This window comes from Anomalospiza imberbis, chromosome 15, assembly GCF_031753505.1.
Source record: "Anomalospiza imberbis isolate Cuckoo-Finch-1a 21T00152 chromosome 15, ASM3175350v1, whole genome shotgun sequence".
Taxonomy (NCBI): Eukaryota; Metazoa; Chordata; class Aves; order Passeriformes; family Viduidae; genus Anomalospiza; species Anomalospiza imberbis.
The window spans coordinates 11,966,100-11,983,005 of record NC_089695.1 but is presented as its reverse complement, the minus strand read 5'-3'; the positions used below and the strand labels follow the sequence as shown (position 1 = coordinate 11,983,005).

The 16,906-nt window shown below is 55.2% G+C and overlaps 1 protein-coding gene and 1 long non-coding RNA gene across 3 annotated transcripts; one reads left to right on the top strand and one right to left on the bottom strand.

Annotated features, from left to right (window-relative positions):
• Positions 1–3,013: 3,013 nt before the first annotated feature.
• On the bottom strand, positions 3,014–6,525 carry LOC137483082 (uncharacterized). Its single transcript, XR_011004338.1, has 2 exons — positions 4,688–6,525; positions 3,014–3,260 (listed from the first exon to the last, which is right to left on the bottom strand). It is a non-coding gene; the product is annotated as an uncharacterized lncRNA (long non-coding RNA).
• A 927-nt stretch (positions 6,526–7,452) lies between these two features.
• LOC137483081 (zinc-binding protein A33-like) lies at positions 7,453–15,560 on the top strand. 2 transcript variants are annotated; one of them, XM_068205910.1, is made up of 7 exons: positions 7,453–7,511; positions 7,959–8,260; positions 8,840–8,935; positions 10,551–10,784; positions 11,158–11,177; positions 11,926–12,041; positions 12,139–15,560. In XM_068205910.1, the coding sequence occupies exons 2-7, from the start codon at positions 7,988–7,990 to the stop codon at positions 12,681–12,683; spliced, it is 1,284 nt and encodes a 427-aa protein (XP_068062011.1). In that variant the 5' UTR covers positions 7,453–7,511; positions 7,959–7,987; the 3' UTR covers positions 12,684–15,560. The 2 variants fall into 2 exon arrangements, with proteins under 2 accessions (XP_068062011.1, XP_068062012.1); XM_068205911.1 differs by having other exon boundaries at positions 7,460–7,511; positions 7,964–8,260.
• Positions 15,561–16,906: the final 1,346 nt, after the last annotated feature.

Here is a 16,906-nt window from a genome sequence, read left to right as displayed (position 1 = left end):
GCTTTCCCACTTTGCCCTATGGGATTTCTTTCTAAGTTGCCCATCTCATTTAGGCAGCATGTTCTGTCATCAGGGTCTTGTTCTCCCAGACTGGATACTCCTGCTGCACAGTTCCACAAAGAAATTTTTGCCCAGGCTGTCACTCCTGAGATGACAAACAGCGCTACAAATGCTGAATTGTGTGATGAGAACAGGCAGAGCTGGATGGGCTGACGGCAGCCTCAGCATAAACTCTTCCAAAGTGTCAAGACTGAAAGTGATGCAAGTGGCTGGAAAATTCAGAGCATGACTTGTCTTCTATGGGCTTGGTGTTGCCAAAAGGCACCAGGTATCCAGGAGCTTGGATCCAGGTCTCAGCAGCATCATAGCAGCAGCAGGATCATGTTTGCTCCTTCACTGCCTTGTTCCATCTTTTCTGGTCCTGTGGGGACCCACATCAGCTGTGGGCAGGGAGCAGGTTACTCGTGCCCTGCTCAGCTCAGCAGTGCTGGCTGGGCTGGCAGCAGTGTGTGAACACAGGAGGATCAGATCCACTCCTGATACAAACCCAGGGATTTGGCTGAAAATCCATTTGGCTCCGTGTTCCCCAGAAACATGACTCACAAGCCAGTGTCTGACACTGAGAGATAGGTATGGCACTGAGTGCCCCACGGGGAAGAGCTGTGTCCCCAGGGTATGAGCAGAGCATGCACAAGCTGAGTGGAGATCGTGCTGAAAAGCACAAAGCCTTATAAAGGCAGTGCTCTGGGTTTGTCCTTCTCCCAGCTCTTCAGGCGATGAAAAGGACGACTCACAGCCCTAATTAACTGGAACATGCTAATACCACTGAGCTTCCCGGGCCAGCAAATTTGGCACAAGGCATATGGGACACTTTCCAAACAACTGCTCAGGGGAGCGCGTGCCTGCAATTTATTATTTGAGGAGCAGTTTCCTGTCTGCCTTCGCTGAGGAGCTCACACCAGACACGAGGGAGGTGAGTCTGGAGCCTGCAAATCTACTTTGAAAGCCATTTCGTGCTGAAGAGAGAAGAGACTTATTTCTCCCCAGGCATTTAAGATATTTAAGGTATCAGGGGAAATATGGCTTTGCACAACATTACCTCTGGGAGCACTCAGTGCCTTCGAGAGGTGCAGCTCGTAGTGCTCAGCTTCCCATGGGGAAAACCACACTCCTTCAGGGTGACATTCACTCTGGGCAGAAGAGGGAGGACCAGAGAGTGTGCATTGTTATTTTGCAGAGTCCAGCAGAGGAGCACAGCCAGCCCAGGTAGCTGGAGAAAGGGGAAAGGTAGCAGGGGCCCTGGTGCTGTGTCTCTAGGATGGGTTATTCCCTCTTTTGACAACTGTCCTGGGCAAAGCAGTACCCCAGCTCATTGCCCTGAAGAAGGAGTAGGAAGGAGCCTCCTCATCTCCTATTACAAATAAATCAGTTTGTGAGCTTTGGATGGGAAGCAAAAGGCAGGATGTTGAAAAAGATCAATTCATCCCTGTGGTAAGATCATCACTCTCAGTATTCACTGTACTGCCAAAACCAGAGGCAGGAGCTGCAGCCTCCTGAAGGCCACCACTTGCCCCTGGCCTCACCTTCAGCCTGGCTCCCACAGCAGCCCTGGCCCCAGGACAGTTCAGGGCAGCTCTGACACAGGGTTTGAGTGGCAGTGAGCTGCCCAACCAAGCACTGCCACAACCTCACCTCACCTCACTGGGAACAGCTCAGGTTTGTGCAATATTCCCAGGACTATGCTGGTTTGACCTGCCCCTCATCCTTGGCATCGCCTGTGGCCATCGGCTGTGTGGCCAGGCAGGGCACTCTGTGCTTACCAAGGGCACATCTCTCCCTGCTCCCTCCCCATTGCATCCCTTGCAAACATTCGTTGTTATGGTGACAGCTCCAGAAGGAAAATCTTTTTGAGGATCTTTCAGATTTTTTAACAAAGGTACAGCCACTTTAATAATTTTCTTTAAGGGAGAGGGTTATTTCGCTCAATGGCAACTGAATTTCTTTCATTTGGTTTCTGGTGACCACTTTGGTGATTCTCAGGCTCCAGCTTTCAGTGTGTGGTTGTAAGAAAGTGGAAGGGGGAGAAGTAGAGCCAGGTTGTAAAGAGCTGCTTTTAAATCCTCTTGGGAGTGCAGGAGGTGCCTCCAGGCTGAGGCTGCTGAGCTGCAGGCAGTGTGGAGTCAGTTTCTCCAAGATAAAGAGATTTTGGAGCACATCTGCATCTTTCTCAGATAGCAAAGTGTAAAATGAATAGCAAGGGGAGACATTTATACCAAATAACCTGTGCTGTGTGTGAAATGCTGCACTGAGAAATACTGTTCTTGTGGAATCTTCTGCAGAACTGGCTTTTGAAAGCTGTGTGATGGTAAATGAATTCTCTCCATTTCCACTGAATAGACTGAAGACTTTCACATGTGACATCAGGGAGAGAACTGGGCTCTGCAGATGTCTTTAATGCAAGTAATGGATACAGCAAACAGCCTAAACCCAGCCAGGAGAAAGCAATCTGGATATGTGATGTGACCACAGGCATGGATTTCATGGCTACTGTGTTCTGACCCTGGAATGTGGATGCTAATGGACAAGACTACAGCATCCTGAGCAGCCAAGCCTGCCCAGCCCATTTTTGTAAGATGAGGTCATGAAGACCTTTCCCACAGCCCTCCTATAGAGAGCTGAGGTCAGAAACAAAACAAAACAAAACAAAACAAAACAAAACAACCCCCCCCCCAAAAAAAAACAAAAAAACCCATTAAAAATCAAAACCCACAAATGCTTCAGGCTCTGAAGGGGTAGCTTAGCACATCTATGAACACTCAGCACCCTGAATCAGAGATCCAAGTGAAAGAGAAGAGCATTCCAGGCATCCTGCACACAGTGACCAGCAGGTTGTCTGGGGGCTGACACACAACCCTTGTGGAAGGCTGAGAGGACAAAGCTGTTCTGGCCAAGCCCATGTGTGTGGAGTATCAGAGAGGTTTCACGCACAGCTCAGAGTAAACAGGCAAACAAGTGGCAGCCAGAAATGTTAATATTTGCAAAAATCTCCTGGTTTTGGCGCCTGGGTGTGGGGAGCTGAAGGATGCTGGTGGAATGCAAACATCATAGATTCTTGGCTGCCCAGAGGGGTGGCATGGGGAATCTCACAGGGCAGGACAGACTGCCTGACAGGCCTGCTCCCTCCCTGGAGAGAGAGACTGGGCTGAAAAGTTCGGTAGCACATGAAACTGGTCACCTGGGATTGAGTTATTTGACCATCCCTGGGGAAAAACAATCAAAACAAAACAAAGCATGATTAGGCCACATTCATCCTCCTTTGCCTGTTTCAGACCTTGTTTCCTTCCCTCCATGTAGTAGGAGATGGATTTGTCCATGCTGATCCCCAGCCCTTCTCCTGGATACATGAGGGGGAAAAATGACACAAGCCTTCAGACTCCTGCCCTCACTTCACCTGGGTCCTTTCCTGGTGTGTTTAGCATGGTTTGAACCTTCTCAACACCATCTCTACAGGGCTTTTACCTGGACCATGGCTGCCAGTTCACAGTCAGACAACTTCAGAGGCTCCAAAGCCTTGGAGGCTCTGGCTTTATCAAAACAGCAATATCATTTGAGACTGGGAAGAAAATATTGGCAAATAATGGCCACCTCTGGTCACCTGCCTCCTGCAGCTATTTATTCAAAGATACCATATCTCAGAGCATTGCTTCATTTCCTGCTTGCCTTTCTAACCGAGGCCTCTAAATCTGCTTCCCTGCAGCTGAGGTCACGGAGGGAAGTGTAATATCCATTAGCAGTGATGGTGCTATTACTTTGATTTACCTCGTCCCTTTTTCTTTTGCTCTTTTCTTTCTGTTTACGGCAATCCCTTTCCATTTCTTTCCCCTCCTGGTCTCAGTGCAGGAAGGAGCTGGCAGGAGCCCACAGAAGCAAAGCTTCCTGGGATGCAGCCTGCTTTTGGGGACATGGGGAGTCTGGGGATTTCTCCTGGACCAGCAGCACCCCACTCTTTCCTGACCAGCGATGCCAAGGGCAGTGGGAAGGGCTGGCTTCAAGCTACCCCATCCTCACCCCAAAAGAGTCCTTCACCTGGGGCTTGTCCAGGTCAGCACATGGAAAAGATCAACCCCAATTTACCCCTCTGTCCCTCTCCTGCTCCACAGCTGGGCACTGCTCAGGGAGAGCCACAGGATCCTCCAGGAGAGTGGGATCCAGAGGAATCAAAGTCCTCGGAGTGTATTTGCACTCAAACCAATGTGAAACAGGGAAATCAAAATGCAAAGCTTCTTGTCCCCTGTGGAATTTCCCTGCCTGCATCTGGAGAGCCGACACAAGGGACTGACACTGGGATCAGGGGTTGCTTCCCCTTCCCCTCATGTTTCACTGACACCCAGGGAAGCTCCCCAGCAGCCAGACCCACTGCACTTCCCACTTCATCCCCCTTCTCCAGCAAGGCCAAACAGTTCCTCTGACACCATCTCCAAGAATACATATTTACTGCATGGAACAGAGAACGGTGAAGAGTTTTGGACTCCATCCATGTGGTTTGAGCCAAACCCTTCTCAATCCATCTTATCCTTCACCTCCCCAGTGTATAATCAAATTCTCCAAACACAGCGTTCTCAGGTCCCAGCCCAGAGCTTGGAGCCTCCCGAGAGGGATATGCTAAAAAAAGAAAGAAAAACATTACATTGCCAACTGAAGTGAGTGCTGAAAGGAAGAAGATGCCAGGAGCACTTAAACAGGAATCCGAGACCGGGGGACGCTCGGGTGTGTGTTTTCAATCCCCAGAAGGGAGATGTGTTCATTGGGAAATGACTGCCACTCACTGCTAGTTTTAGACCTTGTAGTTGATGTCCCAGAACGTGAAATGGCCATGACAAGGACATCCTCATCTGTATTAGAACTTTCTTCTTGGATTGATGGATTAGTGCAGTGCATGGTAAAATGGTGCCACTCCTCCTTTGGCTCCAAAATCTGCATTTGCAGCTCAAACCTGCAAAGATGGAAATAAGCAATTTTACATGAGTGACAGGTTCTGTTGGCAGCAAGGGGAGTTATATGGGAAAGCCTTTACACTGGGGGCCCAGGACTGTGCTGGGTGCTGAAGGATGTCCTGCAGCAGCTGAACCGAGGCTGGCAGCTGCACACCCTGGTACAGAGCATCTCTTCCAAGAGAGCAGCCTCCCATAGCCCCAGTCCTGGGCAGGGTATGTGCTGGCACTGCCCAGCCTGGTGCCATGCTAGGGAGGTGCTCCTGCTGCTCACACTGCACAGAGGGACCAGGACTAGGCTCCAGCTGGGGTTGAAAGGGGAGCTAATGGGAAAGTTCGACATCAGCTGAGCTATCCCAGATTCTGCTGTTTCAGGGTGAAGCTTCAGTTATCCAGCTACAGCCTCTCCAAACAATGGGCCTACAGGTGCCCCTGGGAGGCTGTCACCTCCTGGGCTCCATAACAGGGAGAGATGAGCTCTGGCCACAGCACAGATCCTGATCCACAGGGGCACCTCCCAGCACTGTTGGCTTGGGCTGCTGGGGGAGCATAACCTTCCACAGCACAGTCCAGATCTCTGCTAAAAAGCAATTATTGATGCTTCTACCTCTCTGCAGAGCCTCACAGATAAAGGATCACGATGCTGCAACAGGTGAGGGAGGGAGCAGCATCCTGGTTCACCCCAGGGTGTGTGTCCTGTGCTGGAGTCTTGTCTGTGTGTATGTGCATAGTTTATAAGGTCTCCTGGAGGAACGGTGGCAAAAGCCAGGAGGACACAGATGACAAAGCCATTTCCCTCTCAAAAGGATGCACCTAAGCAGATGATTCAGCTCCCATCCAAAATCCACGAGTTCAAAGCCAGCTGTTTCTCAGGATTGCTGGCATGTGGCAGGAGGGTGGGAGGTAACATCAGCTGCAGTCCCACTGCAATGGGCTGGCACTGGCATTGCTCCCATTCAGCCCTGGCATGTTCACAGGGTGAGAGCCAGCCTAGTGGAAGCACAGAGATCTAAATGTGGGGACTGAGGTTTTGCTGCATGAAGTCACAGCTGAGAAGAGATGTTCAGGCATCCCTGGATCCCAGTGTCATTATCCTCGTGACGTTGCCAGGGGCACTCTTCTGTGTTGTGCAGTAGAAAGGATAAGAGGGCAGCAATGGGAGCAGGTTCAGTGTGCTGGAAATAATCCCTGCTCAATGTGTTCTTGTCCCCCAGTGCCCAGTGAGCAGTGTGGACTGAGCATCCCTGTCCCAGAGCCACCATGGGTAGTGGAGCAGGAGGGTGCAGCCAACACCCACCTTGCTCAGAGAGCTGGAGCAGTCCTGAGCCCCCACAATAGCTGTGTGGGAGCTGCCAGCCCATTTGGCCATGGCCTGACCTTGTTGGTGTCCATGGATGTCACTTGCTTGGCCAACCGGAGGCCAAGGGGTGTACCTCGCTTGCCCATGGCCAACGTCCCCCAGGACTGATTGCTCCTCAAGCATGCAGTGATGTTCCAAGTCCAAACATCTGCATGGGGCTGTGGCTGAGCGTGTCAGCCCGAGGGGCTGCTGGGGACAAGGCCGAGGCCGACGCTGCAGGCAGGGCTGCTGTGGCCACATGCCAGTGACCAAGCACGCACAGTGTGAGAGAAAGCCTGGGAAAATCCCTCAGACAAGCAAATGAAGATGGGCAGAAATACTTTCTGCACTAATTGCACTGCTGTAATGAGCAAACAGAGCAGCAGGAGGAGGAGGGCAGTAGCTGGACAGTGCCTGGCACATCACCCTTTTGGGGGCATGCTCTGGTTCTAATGGTGGTTAGGAAGGAGACAGATGGTCCGTGCAGCTCTTGTGAGTCCCTGTGCCCCCTCTCCCTTCACTTTTATTTGTTTTAATTCCAGTATGAAAGTTCTTGTGATTTTTCTCACATGTCCACCAGTGTCTGCAACTTCCCACAACATCGCAGGGCTCATCATCAGGTGACCACACAAGGATGAAAACCCTTCCTTCTTCCACTAACAAGCTCGCAGCCCTCGTGATTTCTGAGGTAACCCAAAGCCGTGACCCCAAAGCCTTGGCCAGAGCTGTGTCCTGAAGGCACCCTGAGCAGGGGAGAGAGAGGGAGGCTTTGGCCTGGAGCTCATTTCTGTGCTCTTTACTGAATGCGGCAGTGGGGCGGGAGCTGTGCGGCGCAGGGCGGTGCAGGGACAGTCCAGTCCAGTGTGCTCCAGTCCGGTCCAGAGTCCGGTCCGGAGTCCGGTCCGGTCGGGCCCAGCCTCGCACGCGCCTTCCCGCGGGCGGCGCGTGAACCCCCGCAGCTGGCCCGGCGCGCTCGCACGTGACCGCGTCACGTGCCGGGAGCCTGCCCCGCCCCCTCCGCGGATCTCACCCAATGAGCTGGCGGGAGCGTGGCGTGTCCGCGCCGTGATTGGTCAGGGCGGACGTCAGTCCGCGGGAGGGGCGGGGCGGGGGCTCCGAGTTCGGGGTGTCGGAGGTGGGAGAGCGACGGGACGGGAGTGGAGTGGACTGAGCGGGACTAGGTTAGACCGGACCGGACTAAACTAAACTAAACTAATCTACTCTAAGCCGTTTCAGCACGGTGGGGTCCCTGGGATGGCGGGAGGCCGGAGCTGCGCGCAGGGGGCTCGAGCCGGAGGGTACCGCACACGGTAGCGCCGGTGCCGCATCGGCCCGGGAGCCCCTCGGGGTGCGGGTGGGTGCCGGCAGCCCTCGGGCCGGGTGACCGCTGCGCTGGGGCCCGGTGGGGACACAAGGCCGGGCCCTGTCAGAGCACTGAGCAGTTTTGGTGAAGCGACGGGAAATTGAAAGTTGTAACGCCAAAGGGAGTGACCTTCGGCCAGGGCTGTTCTGTAATTCGGGGCTTTCCAGCCCTGCACACACCCCGGGTAGCAGCTGGCCAGGCCCTGTGCCTGCCCAAGTTCGGCCCTCCAGAGGGATGGGGATTTGCGCGTGGGGGTGGCAGGAAGCTCAGGGTGGGAGCTGTGTGCCCGCAGGGATGGCCGGCAGGAGCCAGGACCGGAGCCTGCGGGAGGAGCTGACCTGTGCCATCTGCTGCGAGCTGTTCAGCGAGCCCGTCATGCTGGACTGCATGCACCACTTCTGCAAGGGCTGCATCCAGGAGTACTGGGACAGCTGCGCCCACGTCCCCTCCTGCCCGCAGTGCCGCCGCAAGTTCCCCAGCCGCGCTTTCCGCACGCACTACCTGCTCTCGGGGCTGGTGGAGAAGGTGCGGCGCTGCGGCTCCGAGGAGCACCAGCAGAAGATGCAGGTGAGTGGCTTCTGCCAGGCTGGGGAGAAGGGGACAGGTGCCACATGAGCCCTGTGCAGGCACCGCTCCTTCTCCCACAGACAGTTCCCCCCGTGTGAAGCCTTATCTCACCCAAGTGCACTGACATTTGTGTCTCTTTCCTCTCCCTATTTCCTTGCAGCCATCTGTCTTTTGAGTACTTTTCTTTTGCATTTGTTTCCCTCACTGCTGTGTCTGATTCCAACCACAGCTTTGTCATTTCTTGTTTAAGAACATGGTTCCTAAGTGAGAGGGGGGTGAAGGCTGCTCGTGCCAGGTGCTCTGCTTGAGGGGACAGTCCCTTCACGACACGCAGCATTTAAAGCTTGTGCAAACAGATATCCCAGGCTGGACCTCCCAGTCTTAAAAATCAGTTGGATTAATCACATGCACAGATGCTTAATTCTCAAGGCTGTGCATCAGGTGCTTGCTTCTCCTTACAGCCTTTATATGAGATCCTGTTGTATTCCTTCTGATGCTGACCGTAGGAATTGGGACTGCTCCTGAATCAGAGCAGAGTGCTGAAATGGTCTCCTTACCTTCTTTTCCTTGTTCCTGCAGAAGCACCTGGAAGATGCTTTGCAAGCTCGTCAGAAGGAGATGGAGAACTTGCAGCAGAGGAAGCGTGTGGTGCAGGAGGAGATCTGCAGCCTGACGGTAGCACCCTGTGGGAGCTGCTCTTCAGGCAGCTTCTGGGGCAGTGTTCACAGAGGATGTGTGTGTCTTCAGCTGAGGTCTAGCTCAGCTTCCTGTAAAAATCTAGATGAGTAACAGTGGGGATCTACACAAACTCCCTTGCATGTAGGCCCAAGCTCATCACTGCTGGATATTCAGCAGAGGTTTTGGGAGGAGCATTAACACTCATTAATGCAATGTTTACAAAGTGCATTGGTGCAGCAGAGCTGAGGCGTGGTGAGTGGTGAGAGCTGTGGGCAGCCTGCTCTGGCCCTGCAGTGCTGCCTCTTTGGGAGAGCATTTAACTCTTGGCAGCTCAAAAATCCTCTCATGTCAGAAGGGATGGCAGCAAAGCTGAAGGAACAGAGTCACTGGCAAGGTTGGCAGTGCAAGAGTGGTGGCCTTGTCACAAGGACAATGTTGGGATTCACTGCAAAGCTCCAAGGTGAATGAGGAGCCTGAGTGCTCTTCATGGGCTTGAGAGGGACCAGGGTCCCTCTTGGTACAGATCTGTGAAGTGAGAACAGCCACAGGCTGACTGTGCTGCTTTCTTGAGTGGCATAAAAGTGTTGAAACCAAGGAAGGGGAGTTAAAGGAAAATGGAAGTAGTTCAAAGATGAGATAAAACTGAGAGGGGGAAAAATCCCCTGTCTTCTGACTGGAGCCTCTGATCCCCCCGCCTGCTTCATTTCAAACCTCTGTCTTCTTGCCAGATGTGGAATGGACCTCTGAGATTAATGAAGAAGTATTAGCAAATAAGCACATGTTTTCCTGTTGCTGTGCAAGAGCCAAGAGGTGTCTCAAGAGTAAAGGAGCAAATCATTGATGTGAACACAGAGGCCCTGCACCTCCTCTGTGATTCTGGTGTGTCAGCACAAACGCCTGCTAGAGCAAGAGGAGGCTGGTGAAGCTTCAGATCTCTGAGGGAGATGGGTTTCCTGGGAGGAGAAAGGGATGTGCACTTCAGGAAGCACTCCTCGAGAAAGAAATGAGGGCTAAAGTTGCACTTGAGATTAAAAGCTTAAAGATTTAAGGAAAACAGAAAGTCATTGGCTGTCTCTTGTAAACAGGCAGGAAGGCAGTGAGAACACAGCAAGGTTGGCTGGCAAGTAAACAACTGGAAAAAAGTGACCTCTGGATAGAGCTGAATGGGATTTTATCAGCCTTAATGACAGAGATTAGTTTGTGCAGCTTGCCCGTCAGGCAGCTCTGCTCAGGGCCTGGAATGATGTGAAATAAATGCAAACTAACCTGAACAGCTGAGACTGCAGCTCCACAAAATTTAAAGAGCTCCAGTCTTGCCGACAGGCAAATTCCTGATGATGTGGGAGAGGGCTGTGGCTGCGTGTGGGGATTTCTAGTTACAGTGACCAGGCCTCTGGTGGAGCTGGCTTTTTGGGTTTGTTGGTTTTTCCCCTTTAGCTCTGCAGCCTTGAAGCTTGTCCTTGTGTCCTGTTCTCCATCCAAAAAGTCATTACTATGTCTAAACCTCAAATTTCCAGGGCTCTGTAAGCAGAGTAACAGGCACAGCCATCCTGTGCACCTACTTTTGTTTTCTAACTGTTGGACTCGCCTTCTGCCTCTTCCCTCTGCTCAGAAAGTGTCTGGGGAGCTGAACTTCAAGATTCGGGCTGAGTTTGCTCGCCTTCATCAGATCCTGGAGGAAGAGGAGAGAGCTGTGCTGGCAGAGCTGGGTGAGAAGGAGGAGCAGTCTCTGGCCCAGCTGCACAGGCACGTAGGCCAGCTGGAAGAGGGGATGGCAGTGCTGCAGAGGGACATCGAGCACGTCAAGCAGACCCTGAGGAAGATGGAAGATGTGTCACTGCTGGAGGTGAGATGCTTTGCTGACTCTGGCAGGAGGCTGAGAGATATTTCAGGATCTCAAATTGGGATGGGGAGTCTTAAATGAGAGCACCAGGCTGTACCCCAAAGTCGTTCTCCCTGCCATCCCTCTGGATTATCTACCCAATCCCTTGGAGTCTGGAGACTTCAGCCACAAGGGATACAGTGACATCAGATGTAGTGGGTCTTGATAGCCTTCCTCATTCTCCATCCAAGTGCCCAAGCAGTTTTCCCCAGGCTGCAGTTCTTGGTAGCTTGGTTTCCTCTCTGTGCTGTGTGGCAGCAGGAAGCAGGACAAGGAACTTATTTGTGCAGCTGCATGAATTAGAGTGACTGCTAATTCTCTCTGCTTCTCCCTGCAGGTGGAGAGCCTGGATATCAGGTACGTGTCTGGCATGAAAGAAGCTGATTCACTTTTCAGGAGCTTATCTTAGTCCCTGGCTGGGACCACATGGGAGACACACTTTATCTCAAGTTTTCAAAGCATCACAAATTGCTCAGGAAGTTGCTGGTGCTGTGCAAGGTGGAGGCTGGTCCCCAGCATACACTGGATGCTCTTCCCAGGGAGCATCCCATGTGTTGACATGGCTGGAAGAGTGGGTAGAGGAGACAGTGCTTTGGAATGGGTGCAAGAGCCATGCATGCTGCAAGAGGGAAGAGACTTTGGGTGCTTCATCTTCTCCCTGCCCCTCCTCAGCTTCTTACTACTCATGAGGCTGCAGAAGTGACCCTGAGGTGCAGATTTCTCTGAGGCTGGGAGTAGTTGAGGGCCAGAACTGCCATAGGGATGTGTGTCCCTGTCCCCTCCCTCCCTGGGATGCAGCCTGACTCCACAGGCCCTGCCTGTTTGGCCGTGCAGGAATCCTGTTGGGTGTGCTGGGTGTGGGTTTGCCAGGAGTCACTGCTCCACAAGCAGTGCTGCTGCCTCTGTCTTGGACACCTCTGCCCTGAGCCACTCACTGCACTGGGGGCAGAGCTGCATCAGGCAGAGCAAGCAGAGACATTTGTGTCCTGTCTTTACCAAATCTGTCACATGCTGCACTGTCCTGCAGCCCTGCCCGTGCTTTTCCTGCCTGCATTGGCAGTGGCTCAGCAGAGGGATTGACCCTGTCTGCTTCTCTCCGCTCCAGGCCCTCGGTGCATGTTGAGACCAAGCCTGCCCTGGACCTGCAGCACTACAGGGACAGCCACAGTGGTCCCTTGCAGTACATCTTCTGGAGGCAGATGCTGCGCTCCATCTGCCCTGGTGAGCGCATCGCTGTGAGGGGTGGGTGTGGTGGGCCAGGGATGCTCTGCAGAGGGAGTGTGCAGCTGGTAAAATGTCATGCTCGATGTCTCCGCAGCTCCTGCCCCACTCACCTTTGACCCTGAGTCAGCCCACCCCAACCTGGTCCTCTCCAGGGATCTGACAGCAGTGACAGAGAGGAATCGAGCCCAGCCCGTCCCCATCAGCCCTCGGCGCTTCCGTCAGTGCGTCAACGTCCTGGGCTCGCAGGTCTTCGCCAGCGGCCGGCACTACTGGGAGGTCTGGGTGGGCAGCAAAACCAAGTGGGACCTGGGGGTGGCTGCTGAGGCTGTGGACCGGGCGGCCAGGGTCAAGCTGTGCCCAGAGAATGGCTACTGGACGCTGCGCCTGCGGAACAGGACAGAGTACTGGGCCACTGCCAGCCCCTGGGTGCGCCTGGTTCCCCGCCAGCCCCCACGGAAAGTGGGCGTCTTCCTGGACTGCCAGGAGGGCACCGTCTCCTTCTTTGATGCTGGGGACATGTCCCACCTCTTCACCTTCCACCAGGTCTCTGCAGAGAGATACTGCCCCTTCTTCAGCACCTGCTTCAGTGACGGGAGGGACAACGTGGAGCCCATGCGCCTCTGTCACCTGGCCCTGTGAGGGACGAGGGTGCGCTGGGGACACTGGCCTGGCTCCTGCCCGGGGCTGCGCTGGAGGCCAGTTCTGCACACACAAGCCTGAGGGGTCTTGGAGGAGCTGTTTTGGTTTCAGTTTTGGGAGGAAGGAGGGGATGAGTCTCTTCCCAGGTCCTGTCTGCCCTCCCCTCCCTGTGCCATGGCTGTGGTTGCCCTAAGGCATTCACAGGGGTTCCTGGCACCCCTAGAAGAACAGCCTGCCTTTCCTGAGCACGGCACAGTGCAGTAACAGCAGCCACGGGCTGCAGGGGAGGGGGCTGTGAGTTGCTGGCACCTCCTGCCTCTCTGTGCTCTCGCCCATAAGCCCCGTGGAGGAGGGCAGCGGTCCCGGGGCACCATCGGGTGCCTCTCAACCCAGTATCCCGACCACGGCATCCTCTGCTGGAAGAGCTTCCCGGGGCTGGGCTCCGGGCCGGCAGCAGAGGGAGCCCGGTGCGCAGCCCAGGGACTGCAGCGCGGCTTCCTCTCCTATTAAAGCTCTTTAGAAAGCCCGTGGTGCCTGCTGGGCCTGCTCGGGGCTTGTGTGCTGGGGGGATCGGCTGCTCTGGGGTGTGGCACAGCCTGGGGGCACCGAGCAGCCCACCAGAGCCCTGCTCCAGCCCTGGCTCTTCTGTGCCTGCAGCACTGGAGGCTCGAAAGAGCCACTGCTCCCGTATGGTTCCTTGGAGCACTCCCTGCACATCTTGCAGTGGCTTTTCACCGTTTGCTGTTTGAGAACAAGGGAGAGAGGCTCTCAGCCTAACCCTGCTCTTGGGCTACCACGTTTTAAGATGTGGCCATGTCTGGCTGGTTGGGTCTTAAGGATCTGTACGTGTGAAAAATGCCAAGTCCCAATTCTTTCCAAATACAGCAAGAATGTGGCTCTTTTCCTGTCAGCCCCCTGTGGCCCTGCTGGCAGAGCTGCACCTGCAGGAGGGCAGACAGGGTCGCTGGGGGGGCACGTCAAGGGGGTTTGGCTGCTGTGGTTTGTGACCAGGAGGTGCTGGAAGTGTCTCTGCCTCGCGAGTCAGCAGTAGTGCTGGGATGGCTCCAAGCCTGGTTGGTGGAAATGGTGGGTGGGAGGGAAGATGGCAGTGCCTGGGGTGGGTGGAAATGTCATGTTTTTCCCACCCAAATCCGTTCCAAGCTCAAAGCAGAGGCCAAAGGTCCCCAGTACTGCATAGTCCCCAGTGCTGGCTGGAGCCAGACACCTCCAGCAGAGGCTCAGCTTTCTGCGGCATGGGAAGGGCCAGGTGTGAGGCTTTCCAACTCCCACAACTGGGCACAGGGACACTTGCCAAAGCAAGGCCTTTACTGGCCATCTGCCTGCCCAGTGGTGATGGCACAGGGGCCCTGTTCCCCCACGGTGCCACAAGGGCCGTTGCCTCTCCTGCACACCCCTGCTGCAGTGTGCCAGGGCTGGGGGTGCCTAATACCTGTGCCAGGGCAGCAGAGGAAGCCAGAGGCAAGGATGTCCTGTGCAGGGTTCAGGCTGATGTGTCCTGTGCAGGAGCACTGAGCACAGCCCAGGGCTGCTCCCACTGCCTGGGAAGCCTCTGCTCTGTGCAGCTTTGCTCAGGAGTTGGGTGTGGAGGGGATGCTGGGGGTTTGTGCTCCCTTCTGGCCCCGGTCTGGCCTTTAGCCAGTGAGTGCTGAGCCCATAAGCTGGACTCGGCCTCCTCTCCCAGCTATCATCCCCTCCTCTCGCTGCAGCCTGAGCTGCAATAAGAGTGAAGAAGAGCTGTTGGCTTGCAAATGGTGCTGCGAGCAGGGCTGTGTTGCCCCCTGCAAGGGAGCCTCTGGAAAGGCGAGGCTGGTTTGATCACAGCAGGGGTTACACTGGGGCAAGCTGAAACCCATCAGCTCCCCAGCGTGCCCCAGACTGCAGCCAGGTCCGGCTGGGCAGCAGCAGGCAGCGTCCCCGAGGTGTGACAGGACACGGATCCGCCGGGCAGCGGCAGGGTGAGCACAGCCAGGCTTTGCTGTCTGCCAGCTCCCGCTGCCCAGCGCTGCCGTGTGCCCTGTGCCGCGTGGGCCAGCGTGATGGCACAGGCTGCCAGCATGTGCCACTGCTGCCGCCTCCCACACCCTCCCCGTGCCTAAGGACGAGCTGGAGAGCAGCCAAACCCGCTTGTCCCAAATGCTCCTGAGGGAGCACGTCCTTTTTTCTCCTGCCGGGCTGTGCGTGGTGACCGTGGCACGCTGCTCCCAGGCAAAGCCAAATTTTGGGGTATAATGTCCTCGCCTGGCCCTGCTGGTGTGACAGGGTTAGGGAGGCAGAGCAGCTCCTACATACAGGGAAAATGCTGCTCTGGACTGCCATGTGTGTGGTGTTAGCCCAGTGAGGAAATGCGGTCTAGATGCTGCCTGAAAAACACATTTCTCTGACAAACCAGAGCACTGTGGAGCAGGAACCATAGGCGTGAATGCAGCGACTACATGAGCTTGGCCTGGGTTCAGGCAGAAGGGGATAGGGATGGGAGAGTGGACATGATAGGGTTAAAGCACCTCTCACCCCAGCGTCCAGCCTCTGCACCTGCCAGGACTGGCTCTCACCATCTTCTCCCAGGTCCAGGCTGTATTCTTCTTGTGGGTTACCTCATTGCTTTGTCCCTGGGTGTTCCAAGAGCCACCCCAGTGTCCCTTTCCCCTAGTTATGCTTGGGCTGGGCAGTGTCCAGCAGCTCCTGCCTTGGCAGCCTTCTGTGATCTGTGTATGTCTTTATCCAGTGCTTTGGGGAAGCCTTTGCTTCCTCGGGTCCCCCCACGTGCTGGAATGGGGACAAGATTTTAAAACCAGATCCTTTTGTTTCCCAGGGCCGTAACAATGGAAAGGTCCCATCGGTCCCACAGTCGCCCTGCGTTTGTGATGGAAAATTCCCCGCCGTGGCGGGGCGAGCCCTCCCCGGTGTCCTGCCCTTACTGCCATTAGATGGCAGCATGGACGGGCTGGTCCTGGCCACCGCCGCCTGCACCGTGCCACCTTCGGACAGCGGCGGGTGGAGGATGCCAAAATCCCTTGACTTTTGGGGTGCCAGAAGATGCCTGTCCCTTCAACCCCGGGTCAGACCCTCTGTTCCTCTCGCACTCAGACTCTCCAGGCACTCTGACTGTGCACTTCGGCCAGCAGCTCAGTGTGCTTCATTCCCCTATCACTGTCCACCCCTCAGCACCTCACCGCTCCCCTCTCAAGGGCACTGACCTCGATGCTGTCCCCAGCCTGGGCGCACTGCGTGGCTGCACCGTCTCTGCTCACAGCCCCCGTCACCGGGGAGGGGTCTGATCCCGTAACTTCAGCTCTTCTCTCCTTAGTGCTGGGCAGTGCCACGCCTCTGTGACATTCCAGCTCTCCCTTATCATGGCAAGTTTTGGAAGTCTCTCTTCAAACTTGTAGGGGCTTGGACACCCACCTGGGGTGAAGGGACATGGCTGCTTTCTGCTCTGCTGAGATGCAGGAGGGAGGTGATCCAAGATGAGTGTGCTGAAGAGTGATGGAGTTGGCACTCTCTGGGTTTAAAACTCACTAATCAGTATGGGGAGAGTCGGGTAAAATAAATTCTGTGACTTAGAGTCCCTCTGAGGGTTCCAGGAGAGGGATCGGGTGATTTCTTCTCTGAGTTTGGCAACGTGAGCAGTTGAGTGCATCAGAAGTTTTCCTGCCTTTTTGAAGCCATGAGCACATGGCTTCCATTCAGGCTCTTTCTTCACTGCCTACAAGTGAGCCTAATAATCCTCTGGGGCGCAGCTGGGGCCGCGTTAATTTATCCGTTCAGCGCTCGTTGGGTGCACAGGCAGCTGGCCAGGGCAGTGCCACCGCGCTCCCAGAGCTCTGCCATCGCCCTTCGCCTCCGTCTGTGGCGCATTCCCAGCCAGTTCGCTCCGAGCCAGAGCCGCTGTCGCTGGCAGTGGCAGCGCTGTGGGGGCAGCGCCGCTTGTTTGGTGTGTACCTGCCAGAGAACCGTGCGGGTGCCGCAGCGAGCGGTGCTGAGGGACAGCGTGGCTGTTCCACGCTGCTGGCGCTGTGCACGCATGGACGGCGAGAGTGGGGGACCCTACTGCAGCCCCGCTGAATAAAGGTGCAAGTGTGAGCACACCCAAGTGCGTGCGTGTCTCTGTGTGCCCCAGGGAGTGCGGGAGGAGGGAGGTTCAAGGGGTGTGTGCAGCACTGTGTGCCTGGGTGCGTGCGTACAGGTGTGAGGTGTGGAGCTGA